This window comes from Manacus candei, unplaced genomic scaffold (assembly GCF_025592945.1).
Source record: "Manacus candei isolate 608988 ecotype Guabito, Panama unplaced genomic scaffold, ASM2559294v1 h1tg000058l, whole genome shotgun sequence".
Classification (NCBI taxonomy): Eukaryota; Metazoa; Chordata; class Aves; order Passeriformes; family Pipridae; genus Manacus; species Manacus candei.
Window position 1 is genome coordinate 463,471 of NW_026138106.1, and position 24,403 is coordinate 487,873.

General features: G+C 60.2%; 3 protein-coding genes and 1 non-coding gene across 6 annotated transcripts; 2 read left to right on the forward strand and 2 right to left on the reverse strand.

The window, feature by feature from the left end:
• The first annotated feature begins 4,240 nt into the window (after nucleotides 1–4,240).
• Nucleotides 4,241–10,431, forward strand: PHOSPHO1 (phosphoethanolamine/phosphocholine phosphatase 1). 3 transcript variants are annotated; one of them, XM_051803628.1, is made up of 4 exons: nucleotides 4,241–4,260; nucleotides 7,135–7,209; nucleotides 8,355–9,283; nucleotides 10,083–10,431. In XM_051803628.1, the coding sequence occupies exons 2-3, from the start codon at nucleotides 7,165–7,167 to the stop codon at nucleotides 9,114–9,116; spliced, it is 807 nt and encodes a 268-aa protein (XP_051659588.1). In that variant the 5' UTR covers nucleotides 4,241–4,260; nucleotides 7,135–7,164; the 3' UTR covers nucleotides 9,117–9,283; nucleotides 10,083–10,431. The 3 variants fall into 3 exon arrangements, with proteins under 3 accessions (XP_051659588.1, XP_051659586.1, XP_051659587.1); XM_051803626.1 differs by lacking the exon at nucleotides 4,241–4,260 and adding an exon at nucleotides 4,468–4,633; XM_051803627.1 differs by lacking the exon at nucleotides 4,241–4,260 and adding an exon at nucleotides 4,468–4,633 and having other exon boundaries at nucleotides 8,355–9,238.
• A 342-nt stretch (nucleotides 10,432–10,773) lies between these two features.
• Nucleotides 10,774–15,861, reverse strand: ABI3 (ABI family member 3). The gene is given in 9 exon segments (XM_051803623.1): nucleotides 10,774–11,065; nucleotides 11,392–11,444; nucleotides 11,446–11,518; nucleotides 11,615–11,844; nucleotides 12,180–12,275; nucleotides 12,401–12,483; nucleotides 13,460–13,636; nucleotides 13,872–14,039; nucleotides 15,096–15,861. Coding segments are annotated over 9 exon segments (1,158 nt in total). The 5' UTR covers nucleotides 15,213–15,861; the 3' UTR covers nucleotides 10,774–10,904.
• Nucleotides 15,862–15,930: 69 nt separating this feature from the next.
• GNGT2 (G protein subunit gamma transducin 2) lies at nucleotides 15,931–19,757 on the forward strand. The gene is made up of 3 exons (XM_051803633.1): nucleotides 15,931–16,649; nucleotides 17,558–17,653; nucleotides 18,292–19,757. Exons 2-3 carry the CDS (start codon nucleotides 17,570–17,572, stop codon nucleotides 18,415–18,417), a joined length of 210 nt encoding a protein of 69 aa, XP_051659593.1. The 5' UTR covers nucleotides 15,931–16,649; nucleotides 17,558–17,569; the 3' UTR covers nucleotides 18,418–19,757.
• A 2,316-nt stretch (nucleotides 19,758–22,073) lies between these two features.
• TRNAQ-UUG (transfer RNA glutamine (anticodon UUG)) lies at nucleotides 22,074–22,145 on the reverse strand. The gene has a single exon. It is a non-coding gene; the product is annotated as a tRNA-Gln (tRNA).
• Nucleotides 22,146–24,403: the final 2,258 nt, after the last annotated feature.

Sequence of the window (24,403 nt, forward strand, 5' to 3'; positions counted from 1 at the left end):
GGCAAAGTTGGGCTGGATTTTCATCAGGAGAAGGGGAAGGGTGGGCAATGAGGGGGGAGCTCACGTTTTCCCACTTTCTGCTTTTTTAAATTCCTTTCTCCTGAGGGCTGGTGCAGCCAGAAATCCAAGGAATGGACAGAGGGACCCCCCGAGCAGCCAGACTGTGCCACCCCCCCGTGACCCTGAGCTGGGAACTGGTGAGGAGCTGCAGTCCTGGCTTTTGTGGCACTTTCTGCTGCTTTGACCTGGGCAAAAGTGGGGTTTGCTGCTGTTCACTGCCTCAGTTTGCAATTTTCCCTTCGGATTGCCTGGGAAGGGCAGTCCAGGGGCAGCTCCTTTGGGAGCTCACTTTGTCCTCGTTTGTCCTGCAGGTTCCAGGGGAAACTGGGAGTTAAAAACTCTGGGATGTGTTTGTGCCTTGCAGAACAGTCCCAGGGCTGGGCACTGGCACAGCTCAGGGCTTGCAAAACCAGAGGCTGAGACAACAGATTGCAAAACACTTCCCAAGTTTTTGCTTTTCCAGAGGAAAAGCTCAACTCAAAGGAGCCTTTTCCCCGAGCGACCCGAAGCAGGGCCGTGAATTGAAGTGTTTGTGGACTTTCCCTATAAAGGAAAACACTGGAATGTTTTCATCTCCCTGTTTAAACCTCTCCTGCAGCCTGGGAGAATTATTTCATGCCTTAATTACCAGGTAAACAACTGGGATAGAGCAGGAGATTTGTTAGAAAAGGGCTGTTGTGAAGGAGAACTCGCTCTTTAAAGGCTTTCCAGTGGTGGTTCCTTGAGCTGCCCTGTGATTAAATTCAGTGTATTATGGTCAGGTCAGTAAATATCCTTGTTCTGCAGGTGTGGAACTGAGAGCCCTGCCTGGAATTGTGGAAGGGAGCTCCGGGTCATTCCCGATCCAGGATCATCAATTCCCTTTTCACTTCCTTTTACATTTTCTGCCCAATTTCCTCCCCGAGGTTTTTCAGTCAGTGGATGGCAAATATTCCAATAAAGGAGATGAGAATCAGGCACCTCCTTGTGGTTCAGCTGAAGCTACAAAAAGCAGGGAATTCCACAAATATCCCTTGGGAAATCTTCCACAAATATCCCTTGGGAAATCTTCCACAAATATCCCTTGGGAAACCTTCCCTCCTGTCCCGGCGCGTTCCCGGCGGTTTCAGCCGCGCAGGGGACGGCGTGGACAGAGTTGCCCTGGAGGTATCCCGGGATCCTGAGACACAAAATTAGTTCAGCCTGAAAAAGGACTCCCCCCGAGGCAGCCCAGGCACGGAGGGGTCAGATTTCTCCTGAGCCTTGGGTGTCATTAATAGTGCAAAGGTCTCCAAACCTGGACCTTGTGTCCCTGGGACTCCTCGGGGGAAGGTCCCTCTGTGCCCTTTCCCGCAGCACCTGGAGGGAGGAAAACGCTCCAGTGGCAGCCCAGGGAGGCCGGATTTGGGATGAGCTGCACCCTGACCCCGTTCCCAGGGGCCAGGGGAGAGGAGATCCCGAGCCTTGGGAAGAGGGAGTGCCCGGGAAGCGCGTTGGGGGTGTGGAACTGCCCCTTCCAGGCGCAGGTTTGTGCTGGGAAACGATTCCCAAAGGAAACCTGGGAGTGTGGCAGAACACACCAGGGCACCCTGAGTGCCCCTTGCTCTTAGGAAGCAAATGTTTGGGAATCTAAGAGTTGCTAGTCCATAGGAAAATTCCCACTTGGCCCGAAAGCTTGTGTTGTGCTCCGTGAAAACTGAAGCCCTTTGTTGCTCCCAGAAAACAACAGGATTTTATGATGCTCGTGGATTTTAATTGACTCACTTGAAGCACGTTCCATAATCCATCCACTGCCTGCTGTTCAGGGAAAAAAAACCTCCAGGAATACCGTGGGATTGTCCCAGCAGATGAGCCGGTGGTTCGAGTGAATTCCAGCAGATGTGACCTGGGATCTGGGGCTGTCACAGCTCGTGGCTTTTCCCACCCTGCAGAGAAATCCTTCCCAGGGGCTGGGACTTAACCCGGGGAGGGTTTGGGGAGGCTGAGCCAGGAGGTGGCAGTGGAGCTCGTCCTGCTGGGATGGAGGGGATGGAGGGGATGGAGGGAGGCGGCTCCGAGGGATCCCTGTTGGAACCTGTTCCTCATTAATTGTTAATTACAGACCCCCGGGATGGGTTGGGCGGGAAGGGACCTTAAAGCCCTTCCAGTGCCACCCCCAGGGAACTTTGAGGGACTGGGGAGAAATTCCCCCTTCGAGGGTGGGGAGGGGCTGGGCTGGATTTCCCAGAGGAGCTGTGGCTGCCCCATCCCTGGCAGTGTCCGGGGCCAGGCTGGAGCACCCTGGGCTGGTGGAAGGTGTCCCTGCATGGAACTGGATGGGCTTTAAGGTCCCTTCCAGCCCAAACCTTTCCGTGATTCTGGCTGATCCCGTGACTCCTGATGGGCTGGGATTTCCCCTCCCCTCTTGTTCCTTCCTTGGTGCCTTTTGGCATTAAAGCCAAACTGAACCCCGTGTCCAGGGGGAAATGTGGGGAGGACTCAGCTCCCCCCCCTGAGCAGAGCTGGCCCCTTTGCCACGTCCCCACTGCTGCCCTGGGGGAGACTCCCGGGAATAAACACCTGGGAACTTCATCCCACAGGGAAGATGCAGCAATGGGGTTTGCTCTCTTGCTGTTTGTTACTTTTTGAGGGGGTTTTCCCTGATTTGACCATCTAAATGTTATTCAGCCCCCAAAAATGTCTTGCTGTGAAGGAAATCCTGTTTGCTGGAGCTGCTGTTTGTGTGGAGGCAGGAGATGAGCGGCTGCAGTTGGAGTTTCCTCATCCATGTGCCTGGAAAACTGAGCTGTAGGGAGGGATCAGCTCCCCTGGGCAGGAAAGGGAAGCCTCAGTTTTACTCAAGAACTCCCCCAAAATACGTCTGTCTGCCACAGGCTGAGCTCCCGGGGGCTGCTGAGCTGGTCTTACCCAAACTTTGGGATTCTTTGGGATTCTTTGGGGTGGAAAAGCGGCGAGGGAGGGACAGGCAGAGGTGGCGACGTGGCCACCGTGGCCTTGGGGCTGCTCTGGGCTGATGCAATTCCCCTCCTCGGTGAAAAACCAGGACAAACTTGGACAGGACCATGGAGCACGAGGATGTTCCACCCATTGTGGGGAATCCATGTGAATCCATGTGTTGGGAAGAGGTTGCCTTGGCTATTCAGGGGCTGCCAGGACTGTCAGCCCAGGGCACTGTCCTCACTTGCTCCCCGGGGTTTTCCAGCAGCGGAAAATCACTGGGATCCAGGATCACCCCCTGCCAAAGTCCTCCGGCCGGGATGTCTCTGGAATGATCTTTGCCCCACTGCCTTGCAGAGGGAAGGAGGCACAATTTGCCCTTTGGAGTCTCCCACTTGTCCCCACGGCCTGAGGGGGAGCTGGTGCAGCTCCAGAGGGGGGGGAAATGCCAGAGGAGGGACAGCAAAGGCCGGGCTGTGCCAAGGAAACAGGGTGTGCCCTGCAGCAAAGAGCCCAAAGGGCTCGGACTGAAGAGCTGATAAAAACATACCCAACCTTTCCCTGACCCTGAGGCTCTTCCCAGGTGGCTCCGGGTGCCCTCAGGGGGGAAGGGTCGGTTCCTTTGGCTCTGGGGAACAAGGGCTGCTCAGGAAGGTCTCAGCAGTACCCTGAGCTCTGCTCTGGGACACAACTGTGCCAAAATAAGGACAGTTTAGAGCACCAGGACAACGTGGCATTGCCGGGGCAGCCGCCCTGGCCCAGCCCAGCACAAACTGTGGGTTTTGCAGAGCTTCTGAGCTCTGTTTGTGCCCTTCCACTCTTGGACACTTTTAATTAAAGAGCAGGACGGAACAGCCTCCGATGGTCTCCCGATGTGCTTTCAGGGCCGAGCCGCTCCCTTTGGACAAGCTGCCCTTGTATTTTTATCGCCGGCGCCTCCAGGGCTCCTGCAGAGCCAGAGATACCGCGGGAGCCCCGCCCTGGAGCCCGGGCGGGTATTTTGGGGTGCGGGCACAGCCCTGGCAGGGTCACCCTGCAATTGGGGCTGCGGGGCTGCGCCAGCTCCCAAAATTAACCCGGGGACCCCAGAATTAGCCGGGGGACCGCCCTCCCCACGGGGCGGGGGGGGCACGGTGGCCCCGCAGTGCGGGAGGTCCCGACTCCCCCCCCCCGGGTGTATTTTGGGGACAATTCCTACGCTTTCCTCAGCCAGTGCCTTCCTGAGCTTTGCGGATTGTTCTGGGGCAAAATCCTCCCCGAACGGCTCAATCCCAACGCGGCCCAGTGGGTTATTACCGAGGGGCGTGGGAGGGAAAGGGGGATTTGTTGGTTTTTTTCCCGATTTGGCAACTTTGGGGCTCGGCGCGGGGGCGGGCGGGCGGCGGGACCTGCGCGGCGCCTCCTCCCCCCTCCCCTCGGGAAAGGGGCGTGGTCAAGGGTGGCCCCGCCCCTCCGCGGCGCCCAGACGGCGCCGCCATTGGCTGCGCGGGCGGTGACGTCAGCGCACTGCGGCGGCTCCGCGCGGCCCCGGTGGCGTCGCCTTAAAGGGGCCGCGCTCGCGGCGGCCGCGGCACCGGCCCCGCCACCGGCTCGGACACCGGCTCGGGCTCCGGCCCCGGCTCCGGCCCCGGCGGCGCTCCCGGCACGGCCCCGCCCGGTAAGGACGCGTCCGGCGGCCGCCGCGGGGAGGTGTCGGTCCCGGGGGTGCGGAGCCGCTGGGACCCCGCGGGGAGCGGGGCGGGTGGTGCCGGTACCGGAGGTTCTGATCCGCCGCGGCTGCAGCCGGTACCGGGGATGCTGATCCCGTGGGACCCTGCCGGGACCGGGAGATGCTGGTCCTGCAGGACCCTGCGGGTTCCGGGAGGACGGTGCCGGTGCCGGTGCCAGAGGGTCTCCGGACCCCGCTGATACCGGCGGGGACGCTGCCGGTACCGGGGACGCCGATCCCGTAGGGTCCTGCAGGTGCCGGGGTGGATGGTGCCGGTACCGGGGGGTCCCCACCGGGAGGGACCCCCGGAGGTGCCGGAACGCTCCGGGCATGATTCAGCCCCGCTGCGGCCCCGGCGGGACCCGCCACGGGCTGTGCCGGGACCGGCTGCGGAGCCGTCCCGGTGCCGCCGCTCTGGGTCCAGCTCTGGATGCGGGACCCGCGCCTGGGTCCCCCAAACCGCGCCTGGATCCCCCAAACCGCGCCTGGATCCCCCAAACCGCTCCCGCCCGGTTCCTGTCCCGACACTCGGGCTGGGCATTACCGGGGGACGGGGACGCTTTGCTTTGCTTTGCCTTGTGAGGGAGCCCCTTTTTTTTGTGGAAAGTGGACGGACAGACTCCATTCCCTGCTGGATTTGCTGGGATCCCGCTGGGATTTCAGCTCTCGCTGCCCCGCACGGGTCCATCCCACCCCCCCAGTGATGTGTCCGTGGGCACCACCAGCTCCTGCCTGGGTTTAACGGGGTGGTTCAGGGCTGGGACACTTCCGAGGTATTTTTCCCATCCCTCCCCTCCTGTGGGAGCAGGATCAGGGTTGGAGGAGGGAACTCCAGACCCCACAGCTCGGCCCCTCCTCAGCTGGGCTGGTTTAGCTCTGCATTACTGAGCCATTCCTGCACTGGGATCTCCCACTGCTCTATCCCGAGGGGAAAACAGCACTCGATGTGGATTTTGTTGGATGTGCTTTGCCCCAGAGCCCTCAGAGGTCGGCAGTAGGAAATCCCATCCAGGACCTCTATTCCCTAAATAACGCTGGCTCGGATTTTAATGCGCATTTTGACACAATTAATCTCGGGTTTGGGGCCGCCTGGGAGCAGAAGCAGCTCCTGCAGCAGCATCCCAGGGATTCTCCAGTCCCCAGGGGGCAGATGGGGCTGGAATTGTCCCAGCTGACTTCGTGGATTGTCATTTTCCTCAGAAATTCCACAGAAAACAGCCCGGTGGCCTCTCCCCCCCTGAGCAGGGGGAGCTCAGAGACACGGGGACAGGGAGACTCAGACAGCAACAGGTTTTGTTTTCCAGCACTTTGGAGCAGCTGGATTTGTCCCAAGTGCCCAGGGAGGTGGGAAGAGCTGCAGGGAGCTCTGCTGAGGGGAATAATGTGAGATCCAGGCGGATGGTGCTGCTCCCAGCCTTCCCCAGCCATTCCAGGGCTCTTTCCCTGGGCACCACAAAGCCTCCTTAAGGCTTAGCCCCAAATTATTTTGTCACTGCTGGCAGCTCTTTAGAACACAGGGGCTAAAATTACAATTCCTCTTTCATGTTTAATCCCTTTTTTTTTTTCCCCTCTCTGTCTTGGTTTGGACCTGAAAACCACAGTGGCTGCTCCCACTGCCAGCCTGGCTCTGGCATTATTGGGCTTCAGACCATGCCTGTGAATAAACATGAAGTTTTGATTCCTGCAAAGAAACAACCAGGGTTTGGTCCAAGGTGCCACCAAAAAAAAAAAACAAAACAAAAAAAAAAAGTGGCTTTTACAAGATTCCAAGCCAAGGTTTCATTTTTGGGCACCAGCACCGAGGTGCAGCCGTGGTTTATTATTTCAGCAGAGTCATGAATCGTGTTTGTGCCCAAAATAGTTGGATGCTGGGCTTCAATCCAGCCAAATCCCCCACAAATCACCTTCAGCTGCAAAACTCTTCCGTTGTCGTGCCGCTGACAAATCGCTGGAACCCTCCCTGCCCCGGCTCAGCCGAGCTCCCGGTGCCCGGTTAAAGCAACCCGCTGGGTCATCCCTGAATTTGCAGCCGGGTTTTGGCCGATTTTTGGAGGTTTCCCACCGCTTCGGGCCACCAGAGGTCGGCAGAATTCCGGGGATGGGAGGGATGGGAGAAGCCGGGCTCTGCCTTGGCTCTGCCTCCCGCTCCGCCCGAGGAACACCCGAGCTAATTACGCGGCGAGGAAATCGGGGTAATTTGGGAGCAGGGCACGCGTTGCCGGGGGCTCTGGCTGCTCCCCCGGCTGCCTTCACGTGCGCCCGGCGGGAATTAGGAGGGATCAGAGGCATTAAACAGGCTCCGGCTGCTCTGCCTTAATTCCCCCTCCGGTACAAAAGGTGCCCGGGCTCGGGAGGTCGCGGCGGGACACGAGCCCGGCCGTGCGGGGGGTGAAGGTGGCAGCCGGGGGAGCCCAAATTGCTCACCAGCTCCTGTTTTCTGTGCTTTGCAGCCCCCGCTGGCGCCCCGGGATGGTCCCACCATGAGAAGGTGCTGCCAGGGCGTGGGGCTGCCATGCCTGTTTAAGGTCAGTGCCGCTGTCCCCTGCCCGCTCCCTCCTTTGCTCGGGGAGAGCAGGAACTGGGTCCCCACCCTGCAAACCCCCACCCTGGAGAGCCGAGGGGAGAGCCAAGGGGAGAGGGGGGACTGGGGAGGCCGGGCTGGGGGGCACCAGCTCTGCCCCGGGTGGGCAGAGGGGGTTAATTTTGGGTTTAGAGCAGGGCAGGAGGCAGCTCTGAGTTCATGGAATAGCCTGAGTGGGAAGGGACACACCAGGACCATCCAGCCCAACCCCTGGCCCTGCACAGACACCCCAACAATCCCCCCCTGTCCCTCAGAGCGTTTTCCAAACCCTCCTGGAGCTCTGGCAGCCTTGGGGCCGTGCCCACTGCCCTGGGGAGCCTGGTCAGTGCCAACCACCCTCTGGGGGAAGAACCTTTCCCAAAATCCAACCCAACCCTCCCCTGGCACAGCTCCAGCCCTTCCCTGGGTCCTGTCCCTGCTCTTCTCCCTGGGGTGGCTGCAGAGCCCAACCCGGGGGGGGGAACTACGAGGGGTGATGGAGCAAAAACCAGCCTGCAGGATGTTGGGAAGAGCCAGACCCGTCCTGGCCATCTGCAGGGACACAAATCCCTGTGCCAGGGGTGGGACAGGAGCAGGCTGGGGAGTGACCCCCCAGCCCAGGGCCCCCCCTGCACGAGGCCGAGCTGTGCTGGGTCAGGGGCTGGGCTCGACCATCTCAGAGACCTTTTCCAGCCCTGATAATTCCCTGATCCAGCGACACACCCCGAGGTGTCCTGGGTTAGAGGTGTCCTGGGTTAATGGTCAGCGCTCTCAGAGACTTTTTCCAGCCCTATTAACTCCCTGATCTAATGAGGCCCCCCGGGGGGGGCGTCCGGGGTGTGACACAGTGACCTCCTCGAGGGCAGGAACAGCGGGATTAGCAGTGACAGAATGATCCCTTCAGGGGCAGGATAACCCCCTTAGGGATGTCAGAGGGGGTGTCAGCGGGGATTAACCCCCGAGGCGGCCCAGGGGAGGTGATTTAGGGGAGGTGGCCCAGGGGAGGTGGCCCAGGGGGGATGGCCCAGGGGTGCTGCACGGTTGCCCAGTGCCGTGCTCGGCGCCGCCGCCGCCACACCCCGGGCGTTGTGCTCGTTGTGCTCGTTGCAGGGCGTGGGCATGGCCACCCCCCGGCCCCCCCGGTTCCTGCTGGTGTTCGACTTCGACGAGACCATCGTGGCGGAGAACAGCGACGACTCGGTGCTGCGCCTGGCGCCGGGGCAGGCGCTGCCGGAGCCGCTGCGGCAGAGCCAGCGCCAGGGCTCCTACAACGAGTACATGCGGCGCGTCCTCGCCTTCCTGGGCGACCAGGGCGTGCGCCCCGCAGACTTCAAGGCCCTCTACGAGAACATCCCGCTGAGCCCGGGCATGCCGGAGCTCTTCCAGTTCCTCTCCAAGAACCACGAGCTCTTCGAGCTCATCCTCATCTCCGACGCCAACATGTTCGGCATCGAGGCCAAGCTGAGGGCGGCCGGCGTCCACGCGCTCTTCAGGAAGATCTTCAGCAACCCGTCCAGCTTCGACAAGAGGGGCTACCTCACCCTGGGGCCCTACCACAGCCACAAGTGCCTTGACTGCCCGGCCAACATGTGCAAGAGGAAGATCCTGACGGAATACCTGGCGGAGAGGGCGCAGGAGGAGGTGGAGTTCGAGCGGGTCTTCTACGTGGGAGACGGCGCCAACGATTTCTGCCCTTCCGTGGCTTTGACTTCGGCGGACGTGGCTTTCCCACGGAAGGGCTTCCCCATGCACAGGATGACCCAGGAGATGGAGCAGAAGCAGCCCGGGGCCTTCCAGGCCACCATTGTCCCGTGGGAATCGGCCGCGGAGGTCGCCCGGTACCTCCAGGAGCTCCTCAAGAGGAAATGCTGAGGGAGGCTCCGGAGTGTCCTGCCAGTGGCCGGGAAAAAGAGAAGCCTGGGGTGGTCACGCCCTGTGCCCCTGTCTGTCCCCGCTCCCGGGGGGTTCTCCTGCCTTCCCGAGCTCCCTCCCCGGTGAATAAAGCACTTTCTCCAGGCCCCTGTCCCGCCCCTGCCATGGTGAGATGGAGCCGTCCCCGCAGCTCGGACTCCTGGGCCCCCCGGGGGCCTTTGCCAACGTTGTTGGGGATTGGTTTGGGTCGTGTTGCTTTTTTTTCTTTTCCCTTTTGGCTTCACGAGGGGATTCCTGAAAATCCAGAAGCCAGTTCCCTGCAGGCTGGGAACATCCTTCCTCCTGCCATCCTCCCCCTCCCGGCCACACGAGGAGCTGCCTGCTCCTGCTCGAGGGCTCCTTCCCTCCTTGTGAGCCCGCTGGGAATGTAATCCAGGAAATTCGTGCTCCCTGGCTCCTCCACGTCCCATCCAGGCAGGGCAGCTCCAGGCCCAGCTGCTGAGCCTTGGGATGGGGTTAATTGTCCCTCGGGACTTTATTCTCTGAGAAAAACATGACACGAGGACCAGGAAAGCTTTTGGAGAGGTGGCAGCTTGGAAGGAACCTCCCCAGCCCGGCCCCGCTCCCTGCCCAGGGGAGGAGGAGCTGTCCTTGCCTTCCACCTCCATCCTCTGCTCCTGCTCCCAGGGTGGAGTGTCCCTGTGTCCCTGACAGGTTCCTCCTTGCCCTGAGCCGTTTCCAGTCGTGTCCCTGTGCTTGCTGGATCGTGTGACTCCCCTCTTCCCCCAGGGAGGGGCCAATTCCCCTCCTGACCTGGTGGAGAGGTGCCCAACCTCCCCAGGGGAGGTTTCGTGGTGCTGTGGCACTTCTGGCACCGGGTCCCCAGAGGCCAAACCCCCCCCTTTCCTGTGTCCCCCCCCCCCCCCCACTGCAGTATTAATTACCCCTTCTAATTGCACTCTGCAGGGGGGACCTCCAGGATCCGCTGCTCTCCGGTGTTGGCTTCTCCTGGATTTATCCACAGCCTTACCGGCCCCCGAGGGTGGCTCGTGACTCCTCCAAACCCTGGGATCCCTGACAGCAAACCCCAGCAGTAAGGAAATAACCAAAGCAGCCCTGAGTTGTTCCTCCTCTTATTTCATCCCCTCCTCTTTGTTCTTCCTCCTCCGGACCCCGTTCGACTGTGTGGAACTCAAAGCCATGGAATTAAAGCTACATGTATATGTACAGAGACAGACCTCTATATTGCAGACACAAAGTTGGTTGTATCCAGGACATAAACCTGGGTGTGAAACAGCTCTGAGTTGCACCGAAATGTTGTTTCTCTTCCTTGGGCTGCTGGAAGTCAGGGAATGGGAATGCCAGCAGGGAATCCCTCTGGATGGGGGTCTGGGTGGGGGTCTGGGGCATCCCTGCTGTGGCTCAAGCCAAAGGGGGCAGCAGGCAGGTTTCCTGGAGCCACTCTCCCCCTCATCCTTGGGGTGCTCAGCCCAGTCTCCCGTTCCTGGGATCTCATCCTGTGCTGGCCTCGCTCTTCCCAGGGTTGGGAGCAGCTCTGGGATCAGCCGCGGGACCTGCTGTGCTTCCATGTGGGACAGCTCAGTGTCCCGGTGCCCAAGGGATGTGGGAGAGGGGGCTGCAGCCCTGCCAGGGCTCAGCAGTGCCAGCGGTGCCACCCTCTGCTCCCCGAGCCCCTTCCCGGCCGGGCAAAGCCAGAATTCCAGGGAGGAGCGCGGCCGAGCAGGGCGGGACGGGGCCGGTCCGGGGAGGGGCTGCCCGGCCGGGGGCTCAGCAGGGCTCCACGTAATTGCCAGGGAAGAACCCCTCCTCCTGCCCCAGCACACCCTCGCACCAGCCGTCCGAGTAGCGGCGCCTGACGAAGAGGAGGGCGCCGGGCTGGAGGGACAGCTCGTTGTCCTTCTGCCGAGTGTAGGGATACAGGGCCACCACTGCGGGGACAGAGGGCACCTGGAGCCTGGCAAGGGCACCGCGGGGACAGGGCACGGCTGGGAAGGGTGGGATGGGGGATACGAGGGATAGGGCACAGCTGGGAAGGGTGGGATTGGGAAGGGCAGGATGGGGGATATGAGGGGTAGGGCACGGCTGGGAAGGGCAGGATGGGGGATGTGAGGGACAGGGCACGGCTGGGAAGGGTGGAATTGGGGATGTGAGCAGCCAGGGCATCATGGGTGGGGCAGGGCTGTGCCCTCAGGGCTGTGCCTGCGGACAAGGAATCAGCCCCAATCGATCCAGGGGATCTGGGGGCCCACAGTACCTTTCTCCAGGTAGTTCTCTGGGACCCAGGAAGGCTCCTCCGAGGGGGGGGGGTGGCGGTGGCGGGGCCAAGTCCTCCAAGTCGGGCAGAGCCGATGGTGGGGGCAGCGGCTCCAGGTCCTCGGGGGCTGCAAAAACCCCCCAGAGGGACGAGGGGTGAAGGGCTCGGGGGGGGCAGGGGTCACACGCAGCCCCCCTGAACCCCCTGAGCCCCGAGCACTCACCTGGGGGCGGCAGGTCCGGGGGGGGCACGGCCGAGTCCTCCGGGGGGGGCGGCGGGAGCAGAGCCCCGGGGAGGGGGGGCGGCGGGGGGATGGCAGCGCCAGGGAGGGGGGGTGGCCCTGGTGGGGGTGGTCCTGGGGGGGGTGGTCCCGGAGCGGGTGGTCCCGGCAGGGAGGGCAGTGGTGGCGGGGCCGGGATTCCTTCAGCAGGAGCTGCCGGGGTCCCGCTGGAGCTGGGGACGGAGGAACAGCGGGGCGAGGGTGGGGAGCCGGCTCTGCCCCCGCTCTGGGCACAGACACTTCACCCCAGGCCAGGGCAGGGCGGCCCTGGCTGTGGGTGCAAACCCCTTCCCACCCACCCCGTGCCTCAGTTTCCCCAGCAGGGACCCTCTCCAGGAGAGGGTATTTTCGCCCTAGAGACAAAGCCCTGCCAGGGGAGCGGATCTCCCAAGCCCCCGATCTTTCACCCCGAGGCAGAGCCTCCCCCAGCAGCAGCAGCAGGACAGGGGCTGCCCCGGGGCTCTCCCGAGCTCCCAGCTCTCCCCAGACACTCCAAGAGCGCCGGTACCTGACGGAGGCCAGCGAGGAGGTGGAGGAGGCTGCCGAGAGCTTCCCCTCGGGCACCACGGGCGGCTGGATGGGCTCGGGCACGCGGGCACTTCTCCTGCGGGCACAGGTCCGGCTGGCACAGCGTCCGGCTGGCAGCTCGGCACGGGGGTCCTGGCCGTGCCACACCGCTGGGGGACACGGGCAGGCCGAGCCCACCCCCCATCCCACACCCATCCTCACCCCAGGGTGCCCATGGCCTGCGCCGAGGACTTGGTGCCCTTGCGAGCCAGGGTGCCGGTGCGGGAGAGCTGCGTGCTGAGGTCCTGTGGGGACACGAGGAGATGTGACAGGGGATGGCAGCCCCCCCTGAGACCCTGCTGGCCCCCCCAGGTCCCTGCTGGCCCCCCAAGCCCCTGCTGGCTCCCCCATGTCCCTGCTGCCCCCCCCAAGCCCCTGCTGGCTCCCCCAGGTCCCTGCTGGCCCCCCAAGCCCCTGCTGGCCCCCCAAGCCCCTGCTGGCTCCCCCAGGTCCCTGCTGGCTCCCCCAGGTCCCTGCTGGCTCCCCCAGGTCCCTGCTGGCCCCCCAAGCCCCTGCTGGCCCCCCCAGGTCCCTGCTGGCCCCCCGTGGGAGCGGCCCCGCGGAAGGAGCCGGCGCTGCGGGGGCGGCCACGCGGCACCAGCCACCGTGGGAACGGCGGGCCCGGTGTCACCACTTCCCTTCGTGCCTCAGAGGCCTCTGAACACCCTCCCGTGGGCGCCTTCCGGGGCTGGGAAAGGCTCCGTGGGGGTTGGAGGGCTCCAAACCCCCTCCTGGGTTGGAAAAGGACTGTCCCCAGGTGGGCTTTGCTGAGCACTGTGTGCCCCAGGGTCCCCCTCTGTGTGCCCCAGGGTCCCTCTGTGTGCCCCAGTGTGTCCTCCTGTGTGCCCCAGTGTGTCCCTTTGTGTGCCCCAGTGTCTCTTTGTCTGCCCCAGTGTGTCCCTCCATGTGCCCCAGGGTCCCTCTGTGTGCCCCAGTGTGTCCCCCCGTGTGCCCCAGGGTCCCTCTGTGTGCCCCAGTGTGTCCCCCTGTGTGCCCCAGTGTCCTTTGTGCATGGCCTGTGTCCCCCTCCCCAGGCTGGGAGCACTGAGTCCCAGCAGGATGAGTCCCCAGGGGGGTTGCAGGGCATGGCCAGACCCCAATTCTTCCCCAAGGAGGGCTCTGAGCCCACCCTTGCCCCCGTCAGTGCAGCGCTGGGGACATCAGGGCCCCCCACCCGAGTCCCCCCCCAGCCCTGTGGGACCCCCTCCTGCCCCAGCTGACCTTTATGCCATGGCCGATGTCGTCCAGGACGCTGAAGTTGAGGGGTTTCCTGTAATAGGGCTCCAGGCTGGGGGGGCTGGGGGGGCCCACGATCTTCTGGTAGGGCGGGAACCTCTTGGTGACGGTCAGCGAGCCGATCTCCCGGCGGGACACCTTCTCCTTGTGGATGTCCACCCTCTGCGGAGGGGACACCGTGCCCTCCATCCACCCCGGCCTCTCCCACCCCCCACTGCCCCCTCCGAGTCCCAGGACCCTTCCCAGCCCCCTGTCCCTGCCTGGGAGGGAGGGGGTGCCCCGGAGGGCCAGGACTGAGCCCGAGCCCTGCAGGGCCAGCGGGGCTTCAACCCCCGGGAGCTGCCCGGACCCCCCTTCCCAGAGCCCACCCCAAAGCCCTCATGGGGGACGGTCCCACCTGGGCCACACAGGTGACATCGGCCTCCACCTGGCGCAGCTGGGCCGCCTGCAGGTCCAGCAGCCTCAGGAAGGCAGTGGCCAGGCTGCTGACCTGGTAGGTGACACTGGCCAGGGACTGGGTGCTCAGGGCCATCGTCTCCTCCAGCGCCTTCCGCTTGTCGCTGGCCTGGAGGGGGGGAAACCAGCCTGGAGGGGGGAAACCAGCCTGGAGCCCACCCCACATGGCACTGCCACCCCACATGGCACTGCCACCCTCCACGCTGCAGTCACACGTTGGCAGAGATGCCTCTTCTGCTTTCCAAATGCATCAAACTTCCTCCGGCTCCACCGGCCGGACACACGGACACGCGGCAGGGGGGTGGATCCCGGCACTGGGGATCCTCTGGGAATCCTCCCCGGGATGTTTTTGGCAGGTGCTGGAGCCGAGTGCCCGGCTCAGCCTCCTGCCACCCCTGGGGACAGCTGGCCATGCCACAGGAGGCCACACGTGGACACCTGGCTGGGCCCCAGCTGTGCTGGGGACGGTCTCTCAGTTCTCTAAACTGTTCCTCACATTTCCCCTTCAGTTCTGCTCCGGCGGCTCCAGCCCCCTGGGAGCAGCCTCGGGGTCTGGCCCGAGCCAGCAAGGCCACAGCCAGGTTTGGCAAAGATCCCTCCAGCAGAGACACCCCTCCCTCCCGCAGCAAAGAGGACCAGAAGAAGCCTTTTTATCCCTATTTCATCCCAAAAGCTCCTGTCCCACTTCCCTCAGGGAGGGCCGGGCAGGGAGGACAAGGAGGAGGAGGAGGAGGAGGAGGATGGCAGCAGAGCTTCAGCTTCACTCTTTCTCTGCAGGCACCCAGCTCTGCCCTCCAGGAGACACCTCGGACACCCTGGGGACAGCCCGGTGTCCCTGGTCCTCTCCCAGAGGCACCAAACCCCTGGGGAGCTCTCCCTTCATCCCAAACCCACCGCGAGAGCAGCTGTGGAACAAGAGGGGAAACTGAGGCAGGGGGAAAATGAGCCCGAGGAGATGCTCGGGTGGAAGCCTGAACTGGTGAGTGGAGGCTCCCGAGTGGAGGGTCCCGGCTCTGAGGGCGCAGCTCTGAGGGCACAGCTCTCACCACCACCCTCCACCACCCCTCCAGGACCCCCATCCCGCCGCCCCGGGGCTCCCGGTGGTCGCAGCATCCCCCGCAGCCCCGGCCCGCGGCTCGTCCCGCGCCGTGCCCCCCGTGCCCACCTGCAGGTAGTTGCTCTCGCAGTACTCGGCCACCCTGTGCAGGTTGCCGTGCTGCTCCCGCAGGCCCCGCCGGCCCGCGGGGATGTCCCGCTGCCGCAGCCGCTCCAGCTCCGACATCGCTGCCGGGCTGCGCTCGCACTTCCCCCGGGCCGCCCCGCCGCCGCTTTTGGGAGCCGCCGGCGGTGCTGGTGCTGACGCAGGGCCCGCGGGCGCCGCCGTGTCCCCGTCCCCCCGAGGGACACCCCGGCGGGGGGGGAGGAAGCCGGCGTGGCTCCGGCCCCACGAGTGATGGGGGGCTGGGGGGGCTGCCCTGCCCGGGGCAGGGGTGGGAGAGGGGAAGGATGTGAGTCACGGGGGGAACCTGCAGGGTGGGGGGAGTGACCCGAAATGAGCCCCAAAACGATCCCAACCCCCATCTCTGCCACCTGTGCCCGCCGTCCTCGAGCCACTGCTGCCCTCCAGGCTGGGGCTGAGCCAGGCACGAGCACATCCAGGGATCCAAGGAACATCAGGAACATTTCCTTCCCTTCGCCTTTATGGGCCAGGCGCGGGGTCCAGCCAAGGGCAGCGGTTCCACTGCCAGGTCCCCCTCCCTGGAAAAGCCCCCGTGCATCCCACACAGGTCACCCGGGCCTGGCTGTGCTCGGGGCACAGCGGGATGTGCCAAGTGACCCCACGAGCCGCCCGTCCTTTCCCTGCCCGGGACAGCGTGTCCTGCTCAGCACTTTGCTGAGGACGTTTCACATCCCCATGGGGTGAGGCTGCAGGAAATTCCCACTTCCCCGTGCTTGGAAATCCCCCTCCACCCTCTCCTCCACCCCACAGGTCCTTCCTTGGGGCCTCTTGGGCTCCTCCTCCTCCACCCCACAGGTCCTTCCTTGGGGCCTCTCGGGTTCCTCCTCCTCCTCCTCCACCCGCAGGTGCTTCCTTGGGGCCACCCGGGCCCATCCTCAGCCCCAGAGACTCTGCACCAGCCAGGCAGGAGAGACACCCCTCGTTAGGGCCTGGCCCTTCCTGAGCCCGCGGCTCCTCCGGCACAAGGACGAGGGAAATGATGGATTTCCTCCGGCCCCGGCCCAGCTCCTCACACCCTGAAGGACCAAGAGCCTCCCGAGCCGCTCCCAGCCCCGACGAGGCCGTGGCAGCCCCCTCACCCCAGTTCCCCTCCTAAACTGGGTGGAAGCTGCCCTGATCCCCCCAGGGGTCAGTCCTGCCACCCCAAATCAGGATCTGGACACTCCACAGGCTCAGACACCCATGGCAGGGACTCAAGGACTTCCCAGGTGTCCCAGTCACCCACCCACCCTTCCTGCCCATCCTCACCCTCCCCACAGCCCCGCTGCTTACCCTGGACTTTGAGGCTAATTCCCAACACCTGACCAGCTTATTCTCCTGAGTCCATTATCAGCTTAAGGGCCAAAGACATCTGCTTCCCACTGCCCTCCCAGAGAGCTGGAGGAGTCTTCCAGCTCCGAGCAGGAGAGCGGCATCTCCCCTCGGATGGGGCTCTGAGCGTCTCCACCGCGCCGCGGGGCAGCCCCCCTGCCCCCCCAGGTAGGTGCCTTTGCTGCTCCAGGTGGGTCCCACCCGCTTTGGGAGCCACTTTCCCCGGGGGCTGTGCCACCCTGGGCTCCTGGTGCAGCTCCCAGGGCTGGCTGTGTCCCGAGGGATGGGAGGGAAGGGGGATACGAGGTGCATTTGCCACGGGAGCGGCCGCACAGCAACGCTGGGGCTCGACACCTTCCGAGCAGGGCCAGGGCACAGCTCAGCCTCAGCTCCTCTGGGTTGATTGAAGAGGTCCTGCCCAGGCTTTAAAACCCAAGTTTGGACATGGAAATAGATCTCACAGTGCAGGTCAGCTCTGGGGGTGTCTCACATAACCCCTGGATGGGCTTTTGTGGGAAAAGGGTTGGGCTTCTCCAACCCACACAACCCCCAAAAACCTGCAGTGGCAGCAAGTGCATAAAACCAGCCAAGTTCAGAGCAATGAAGGAGCCACAATCCAGGTTATAGATCCCTGGGGGAAAGGCACAGGGAGGAAACAAAAAGTGAAATCCATTTAGTTCCTTAGGAAACCCCCAAAGATGTTGTTGCCCGGGCACAGGACACCCATCAGGGAGGTGCAGTTGGCAGACCTGGGCATCCAGGTTCTCCCACAGCCCCGAGGCAGAGGTTCCTCTCCAGGACCATCCAGGCTCACTCTCTCCTCCACCAGCCTCTGTGGTGGCAAAGAACTCCTTAAAAACCAGGCTGGATCCTCCTCCCCTGCCCTCAGGCTGCATCTCTCGCTCCACGTGCCTGCTGGGAAGGAGCAAAGGAAAATCTGGGAACAGCAGATGTGGCAGGAAGGGGACTGAGAGGTGGCTCCTGCCTCGGTTTCCTTTTGCTGTGGGACACTGGGGGGGATTTGCAATACTGTGGGGACAAAGCAATAATCCCAATAATGAGCCATTTCCCTGCAGTTCCAGGGCAAAATGGCTCAGGACATGACAGAGAAGGAGCTGCTGAAGATGGAGCTGGATCAGCTGAAGAAGGAGGTGAAGAACGAGAGGCAAATGGTGAGTTTCCCACCCAAAATGCTCTGACCTGCTGGTGACTTCCTTTCCTGCTGCAAAGGAAAGGTCCACAAGCCCTAAAATTAACCCCCAAACACAGCAGAAGCACCTGCACTCCACCTCTCCCCTCCAGGAGAACATTCCCTCTTAGCCCCACATCCCAGATCCCACCCCACACCTGGCAAGGTGTCCATACCACCCTGGGAATGCTCCTGGGACACTCTCACATTGTGTGGGATGTCCTTGGCCACAATTCCCGTCTCCCACTGCACCTGGCAAGGTGTCCACAACACCCTGGGAATGCTCCTGGGACACTCTCACATTGTGTGGGATGTCCTTGGCCACAATTCCCTTCTCCCACTGCACCTGGCAAGTGCACCCTGGGGATGCTTTTGGGACACTCACATTTTGTGGGATGTTTGGCCATTGTCCCCTTCTCCCACCTCACAGGGTGTCCATACCACCCTGGGAATCCTTCTGGGGACACCCCGTGCCGGGTGGGACATTCCTGGCCACAGTCCCCTGTTCCCACTGCACCAATGGGTCCGTGGGCGGCTCGGCAGGGAGGATCCCATCCCATCCCATCCCATCCCATCCCATCCCATCCCACCCCAGACACAGAACATCTCCTTCCTCGGCAGGTCTCCAAGACCGGCAAAGAGCTCAAGGAGTACATCGAGTCCATGGCGGGCGAGGACCCGCTGCTCAAAGGGGTCCCCGAGGACAAGAACCCCTTCAAGGAGAAGGGGGGCTGTATAATAAGCTGACCCCCCCCGGCCCCGCTGGCACCGCCGGGCACGGGGGTGTTCCCGTGTGCCACCCAGGACTGTCAGAAACCTGCTTGCCCCGTAGTCCGCCCTCGGCACCGAGGAGGAGCCCAGAACCACAGCGTAGTGCAGCTAAAGGACAGCAAGAGGAAAAAAAAGAAGATAAAAAAAGAGACAAAAAACCCCCAAAAAAACCCTCCCCCCTCGCCCCCCCGCTGCCGCCGGGGCCGAGGTTCGGCGCCGTCCGCGCTCCCACGGCTGAGCTCTGGTTTCCCACGAGCACAACTTCTGCATTTCCAGAGCAAAGGGGGGAGATGGAACCGCCGAGCTGGGGCTGCTCTCACACGGTTCCGACCCCCCCGAGCCCGGAGCTGAGCCCCGCTGGCTCCAGAGGAGCCTCCCGGCTGCCTCAGCCCATCCCGAGGCTTCCAGGGGTCTGGAGCTTTATCCTGTTTATCCCTCAGGATCCCCCAGCCGGTGCCCACCCCTCCTCAGCCCCCTCGTGCCCCCCGTGCACCTTCCATCGAGAGCCGGGGGCTGGAGATCCCTGTGGGATCGGGCACGGGAAGGAGTGAGGTGCCACCTCCACCTCCCAGTCTCGCTTCCTCCTCTGGAAAACCCCCCTGGCACCCGTGGGAAAACAGGTTTGTGACCCTGGGGGCTCCGAGCGCTGCCCCGGTGTCACCGTGTCACCTCCACCCCGCTCCCTGTCTCATCCCACCGTGTCCCATCAGCAGCTGGGATTGACCTGGAGCCGGTGGGACTGCCTGGAGCAAGGCAGGATTGATTCTCCAGCCCTGAGACAGCAATGCCAGGCCTGGACCCTCCTGCTCCCAAATTTTTACAGGACAAATTTCACCCCCTGCTTGACAGGAAAACGCTGGGGCAGAGCTGAGTCCTTCAGCAGGGAAGGTTTGTGGGATTTGTTGTTCGGGATTGTTTTGGGTTTGTTTTATTTATTTATTTTTAAAATCCATTACAGCTACATTTAATCTTTGGGGAAAACTCCCCAAATCTTCCCCAGACCCTCAACCCCAGAACAGAAGCAGCAGCTCTTTCCATCTCCGAGTCCCTCAGCTCCTGTCCCTGCCGGGGTCGTCCCCATCCCGCTCCTGCTTCGTGCTGACCGTTCCTGCCAGAGGAGCAAAGCTCTCCCACTCCTTTTCCTTGGGAAGGGCTGACGGGGCAGGAGTCACTGCTGCCTCTTTGGGAGGGTGTGGGTCTGCTGGAAGGTGGGAGCTGCTGCTGGGGCTCCAGGAGAGCACGGAGATGGACCTGGGACTGGTTCACCTGCGAGGAAACACCTCTGGATCCCACTGGGAGCAGCGTTTTCCTGCCTGCACGGGGGGTCCCTCAGCACTTCAGCCACCCCAAAAGGGGGGTCCCTGCAGAGAACAGACACAAGGAAGCGGATTTTCCTCAGGCAGGGGGTTCCCCCCTCTCCCCTGCAGCCAGAACAGCCCCACCCCGCCCCTCCCAGCCAAAACCCCACCGAAATCAAGGTGGGTTCATTCTCCTGCAGACGCTCAATAAACCCTCCCGCTGAGCACAGCCTCTGTCTCTTCTTGCAGCACCGACGAGCAGGAGATACTCTTTACAAAGAGAATTGATGGGCTTTCTTTTCACTTTAAATCGGGACCCAAATGCTGGGTTGTGACTGATGAGTTGTGTTTTTTTAATGCTCCATCTTCCATGGCTTTTTTTTTTTTTTTTTCCCTTTAAAACCTGGATATTTCCTTCTTCCCTCAGCATTCCACCTCCATCCTCCTCACTTCCCCGATGCAGCGGGGTGGAATCCCGAGTTTTGATGGATTTGATGGTTCTCTTGGAGATTTTTGGGGGTGGCAGAATCCTGTTTTTTGGTGGTTTTACTGAGTTTTGGGGGGTCTGGCAGAATCCTGGGTTTTGACAATTTTTATTGAGTTTTTTTTGGGATGTAGAATCCTGCTTTTAGATGGCGTTGATGGCTTTATTGGGGGGGGATGTGAAAGAATCCTGGATTTTATTACGTTTATTGATTTCTTTTTTTTATTGGAGGGGTGGAAAAATCACATTTTTTGATTTTTTTTTTGTGGTTTTTTTGAGGTGGCAGAATTCTATTTTTTGATGGGTTTGTTGGGGTTTTTTGGGGGGTGGTAGAATTCTGTTTTTTTGATGGAGTTTATGGGTTTTTTTGGTTTTTTTGGGTTTTTTTGTTGGTTTTTTTTTTTTTGAGAGGTCGAAGAATCCTGTTTTTTTGATGGAGTTGATGGTTTTAGTTTTTGGGGGGTGGGTGGGGAGGGATGGCAGAATCCTGGTTTTTGATGGTTTCCCTGGGGTTTTCTCAGGGGTGGCAGAACCTGTCTGTTGATGGAATTAATGTTTCTGTCGGGTTTTTTGGGGCTGGCAGGACAGCAGCGACATGAGGGGAGTGATGAAGCTAAATTTGGGGTGCGGCATCATTAACTTGGGGAGCGCCCTTGGGTGCTGCTTCCCCCAGCCGCAGCTCCAAGACAATTTCAGTCTATTCAGGTACGAGAATGGCACTTTCCTGTCACGGCCCTGAGGTGGCCGGATCCAGCGGGGCCTGAGCTGCCCCTAATCCAGGGCGATAATGGGGCCGCGGCCGGAGGGGATTGACCCGTTAATCGACGCTAAACGGCTGGAAACCTGCGTCAGAGCCGGCTAAGCCGCTGCTGAAGGGATTCGGGACGCTACTGGAGCAGCAGCGGCTTAAAGGACGAGCAGGAGGGGCCTCTCAGCGCCCACGAGCGATCGCGACGCGCCCTGAGGGCTCGAACCAGCCACGACGGCTTGGGGGGGCTGAGGGGGGGAAGGCGGGGCGAAGCGCGCTTCCTGCCAATAGGAACGCAGGATTTCCAGAGTGACAGCCCGCGCAGCCAATCAGCGATAAAAAAAGCGCGACAGCCCCACCCCGTGAGGTCTCGAGCCGTCATGAGAGCTACGGGCGACTGAAGTGGGAGGCGGGGCGAAGCGCGCTCTCAGCCAATAGCAGCACGGGATTGCGAGAGTGACAGCTCGTTCAGCCAGAGATGAAAAAGGAAGAGTGCGACTCCCCCCGTGACGGCTCGAACCCACAACAAACGCTCCGAGCTGCTGAGGGGAGGCGGGGTGAGGCGCGCTCTCAGCCAATAAAAACAAAGGATTACTAGAGTGACATGCGTATCAGCCAATCAGCGATAGGAAAACAAGAGCGCGCTGAAGGCTCGAACCCACTAAGAGGGCTGCTGGGGGGGAGAGGCGGGGCGAGGCGCGCTCCCAAACGCATAATTACTAGAATGACATCTCTCTTAGCCAATCAGCGATAAGAAACGGAGGGCACGAACGCCCCAGAAGGCTCCTGGCTGCCGAGGTGGGAGGCGGGGCGAAGGGCTCATCAACCAATAGAAACGTGGGGTCTACATGAGTGACAGCCAACGCAGCCAATCAGAGGCGGGAAACTGCGGAGCTCCTGCGCAATGCACTGCGCAAGGAGGCGCCGGGCGCTCAGGAACAAAATGGAGCGTGGCGGGGCCCGTGCGGGAGCCGCGCTCCCGGAGCCGCCCCCGCCGCCCCTCAGGCACCGCTCCCGCCGCGCCACCGGGAGGGGAGAAAAGAGAAAGAAAGGTTCACACCCCCCCTCCCAAAAAAACCCAAAATAAAGAAAAAACAACGCGAGGTCCCACCGAGATTTGAACTCGGATCGCTGGATTCAAAGTCCAGAGTGCTAACCATTACACCATGGGACCGCTGGGTGTACCGGGAGGCTCCGCGCGCCCTCTCCATCGCTCCGCCCGGGCCTGGGGGGGGCCGGAACACCCAAACCCGCGGGCCCGGCCCGGGACGCGCCGCAGCATCCCCGGGGGGGGTCCCGGGGGGGTCCCGGGGGGGCCCCCGAGCTACCCCCGCGCTCCTCGGCCCCAGCGCTCAGAGCCCATCTCTGTCTTTATTTCTTCCCACCCCATTTCCTGCTTCGCTCCTCTCTTTTTTCCTTCTTTCCCCTCCTTGTGTCTCTATTTTCCTCTGTTTCTATTTCTATTTCTATTTCTATTCCTCTGTTTCTATTTATTTATTTTCCACTCTATTTTTCCACATATTTATCCATTTTTCCTCTGTTTCCCCCTTATTTCTCTTTTCCCCTCTATATTTCTCCTCTATTTTCCCTTTCTCTATGTACCCGTTTATTTCTCCTTTTCCCTATTTTCCTCTTATTTCTTACTTTATTTTCCACTCTTATTTTCCATTTATTTATCCATTTTTCTCTATTCCCCCTTTGTTTCTTTCCCCCTTCTATTTCTTCTCTATTTCCCCCTTTAGTTCACCTTTTCCTTCTATTTCCCCTTTATCTATTTTTTTTCTGCTTATTTCCCCCTTAGTCTATTTTTCCTCTATTTCCTCTTTATTTCTCTATTTTTCCCTCTATTCGATTTAACTCCCCTACCTCCCCCTTTTTATTCGTTTTCCCCTCTATTCCCCCTATTCTCCCCTTTACTTTTTCTCCTCTAGTTCCCCTTTATTTCTCCATTTGTCCTCTATTTCTCCCTTTTCCTGCTCAACCCCTTTATTTCTTTTTTCCCCTGCTACTCCCCAGTTTTCTCTTCTATTTCACCGATTTTTCCTCCCCCATTTGTTTTTTCCTCTTCCCCCCATTTTTTTTCTCTCCAATTTTCCCCCCTTATTTTCCTCTATTTCCCCTTTGTATTTCTTTCCCCCCTCTATTCCCTCCTATTCCCCTTTTTAATCAACTTTCCCTCTATTATCGCCATTATTTCTTTTCCCCTTTATTTTCCCCTCTATTTCACCACTTTATTTCCCCCTCCAGTTCCCTTTATTTATTCCTTTTTCCTTTATTCCCCCATTTCCTTCCCCTCTATTCACCTTTCTCTTCCCCTCTTTCCCTATTTTTCCTTTATTCCCTTTATTTCTTTCCCCCTTGATTTATTTTCCCTCCCTTTTCCCTTTATTTCCCTACTTCCCCATCAATCCACCCCTTTATTTCCCCCTCTATCATTTTTTCTGTTCCCCTTTCCCCTTTTTTCCCCTCTATTCCCCTTCCCCCTTTATTTCTCTTTCCCCCTCAATTTTTCCTCAATTCCCCCCTTTGTTTTCCCTTTAATTTCTCCATTTTCCTCTATTCCCTCCCTTTCTTTTTCTCCTTTTTCCTCCCCCCAGGCCCCATAAAACCACACAAACACTTCATTTTTTTTTTTTTTGCTTGTTTCTCTGTCTGTTTTTTCTCTTTATTTTTAAAAACGAAACAGTGGAAATAAAGCGGTTTGTGGCAAAAAAAAAAAAAAAAGAAAAAAAAAAAAGAAAAAAAGAAAGAAAAAACCCAAAACCATCCTCGTTGGAAAAGAAACAGAGCCCAGATGTACCCACAATCCCAACTCCACATCCCTCCTGCCAGGGGAACACGGAAAGAACACGGATTAGAAGAGGCAAGAGGGGAAGGAGGGGGGAAAAGGCAAAAATCAGTGGAAAAGAGGAAAAACAATATCACAGAAAGTACAATTTCATTTTATTTATTTTTTTTTACCTAAACAGCCTGAAATTGTCTTGGAGAAGCAGCACCCTTGGGTGCACCCACGTGGTGCTGGGTGTCCCCAAGCTGATGATGCAGCACCCCAAATTCAGCTCCATCACCCCCCCACGCCCTCCCATCACCCCAAAAAAAGCCCCCTCACCCCCCCCAAAAAAATAAAACCCCACTGGAAAAATAAACCCTCGACAAAATGATCAACCACAATTCCCCCCCCCAGCCCAAAGCAGGGAGGTGGGAAAAGCGAGGAGGATGGAGGTGGATTGGAGAGGGAAGGAGGAAATCTCCAAGTTCTAAAGGACAACGACAAAAAAAAAAAAAATATCATGGAAGATCGAGTATTAAAAAAAAAAAATGCAGATCATAAACTCAGTCACAACCCAAAAATTTGGGACTGGTGAGGTCTGGAGCTTTACCAACTAACGACCACTTTAAAGTGAAAAGAAAGCCCATAAATTCTATTTTTAA

Bases quoted from the DNA above. Each gene is read 5' to 3' on its own strand.
- GNGT2 (XM_051803633.1), top strand. From the start codon at position 17,570: ATGGCTCAGGACATGACAGAGAAGGAGCTGCTGAAGATGGAGCTGGAT. The intron at 17,654-18,291 runs GTGAGTTTCCCA...CTTCCTCGGCAG, and splicing joins TGAAGAACGAGAGGCAAATG to GTCTCCAAGACCGGCAAAGA.
- PHOSPHO1 (XM_051803628.1), top strand. From the start codon at position 7,165: ATGAGAAGGTGCTGCCAGGGCGTGGGGCTGCCATGCCTGTTTAAG. The intron at 7,210-8,354 runs GTCAGTGCCGCT...TGCTCGTTGCAG, and splicing joins GGCTGCCATGCCTGTTTAAG to GGCGTGGGCATGGCCACCCC.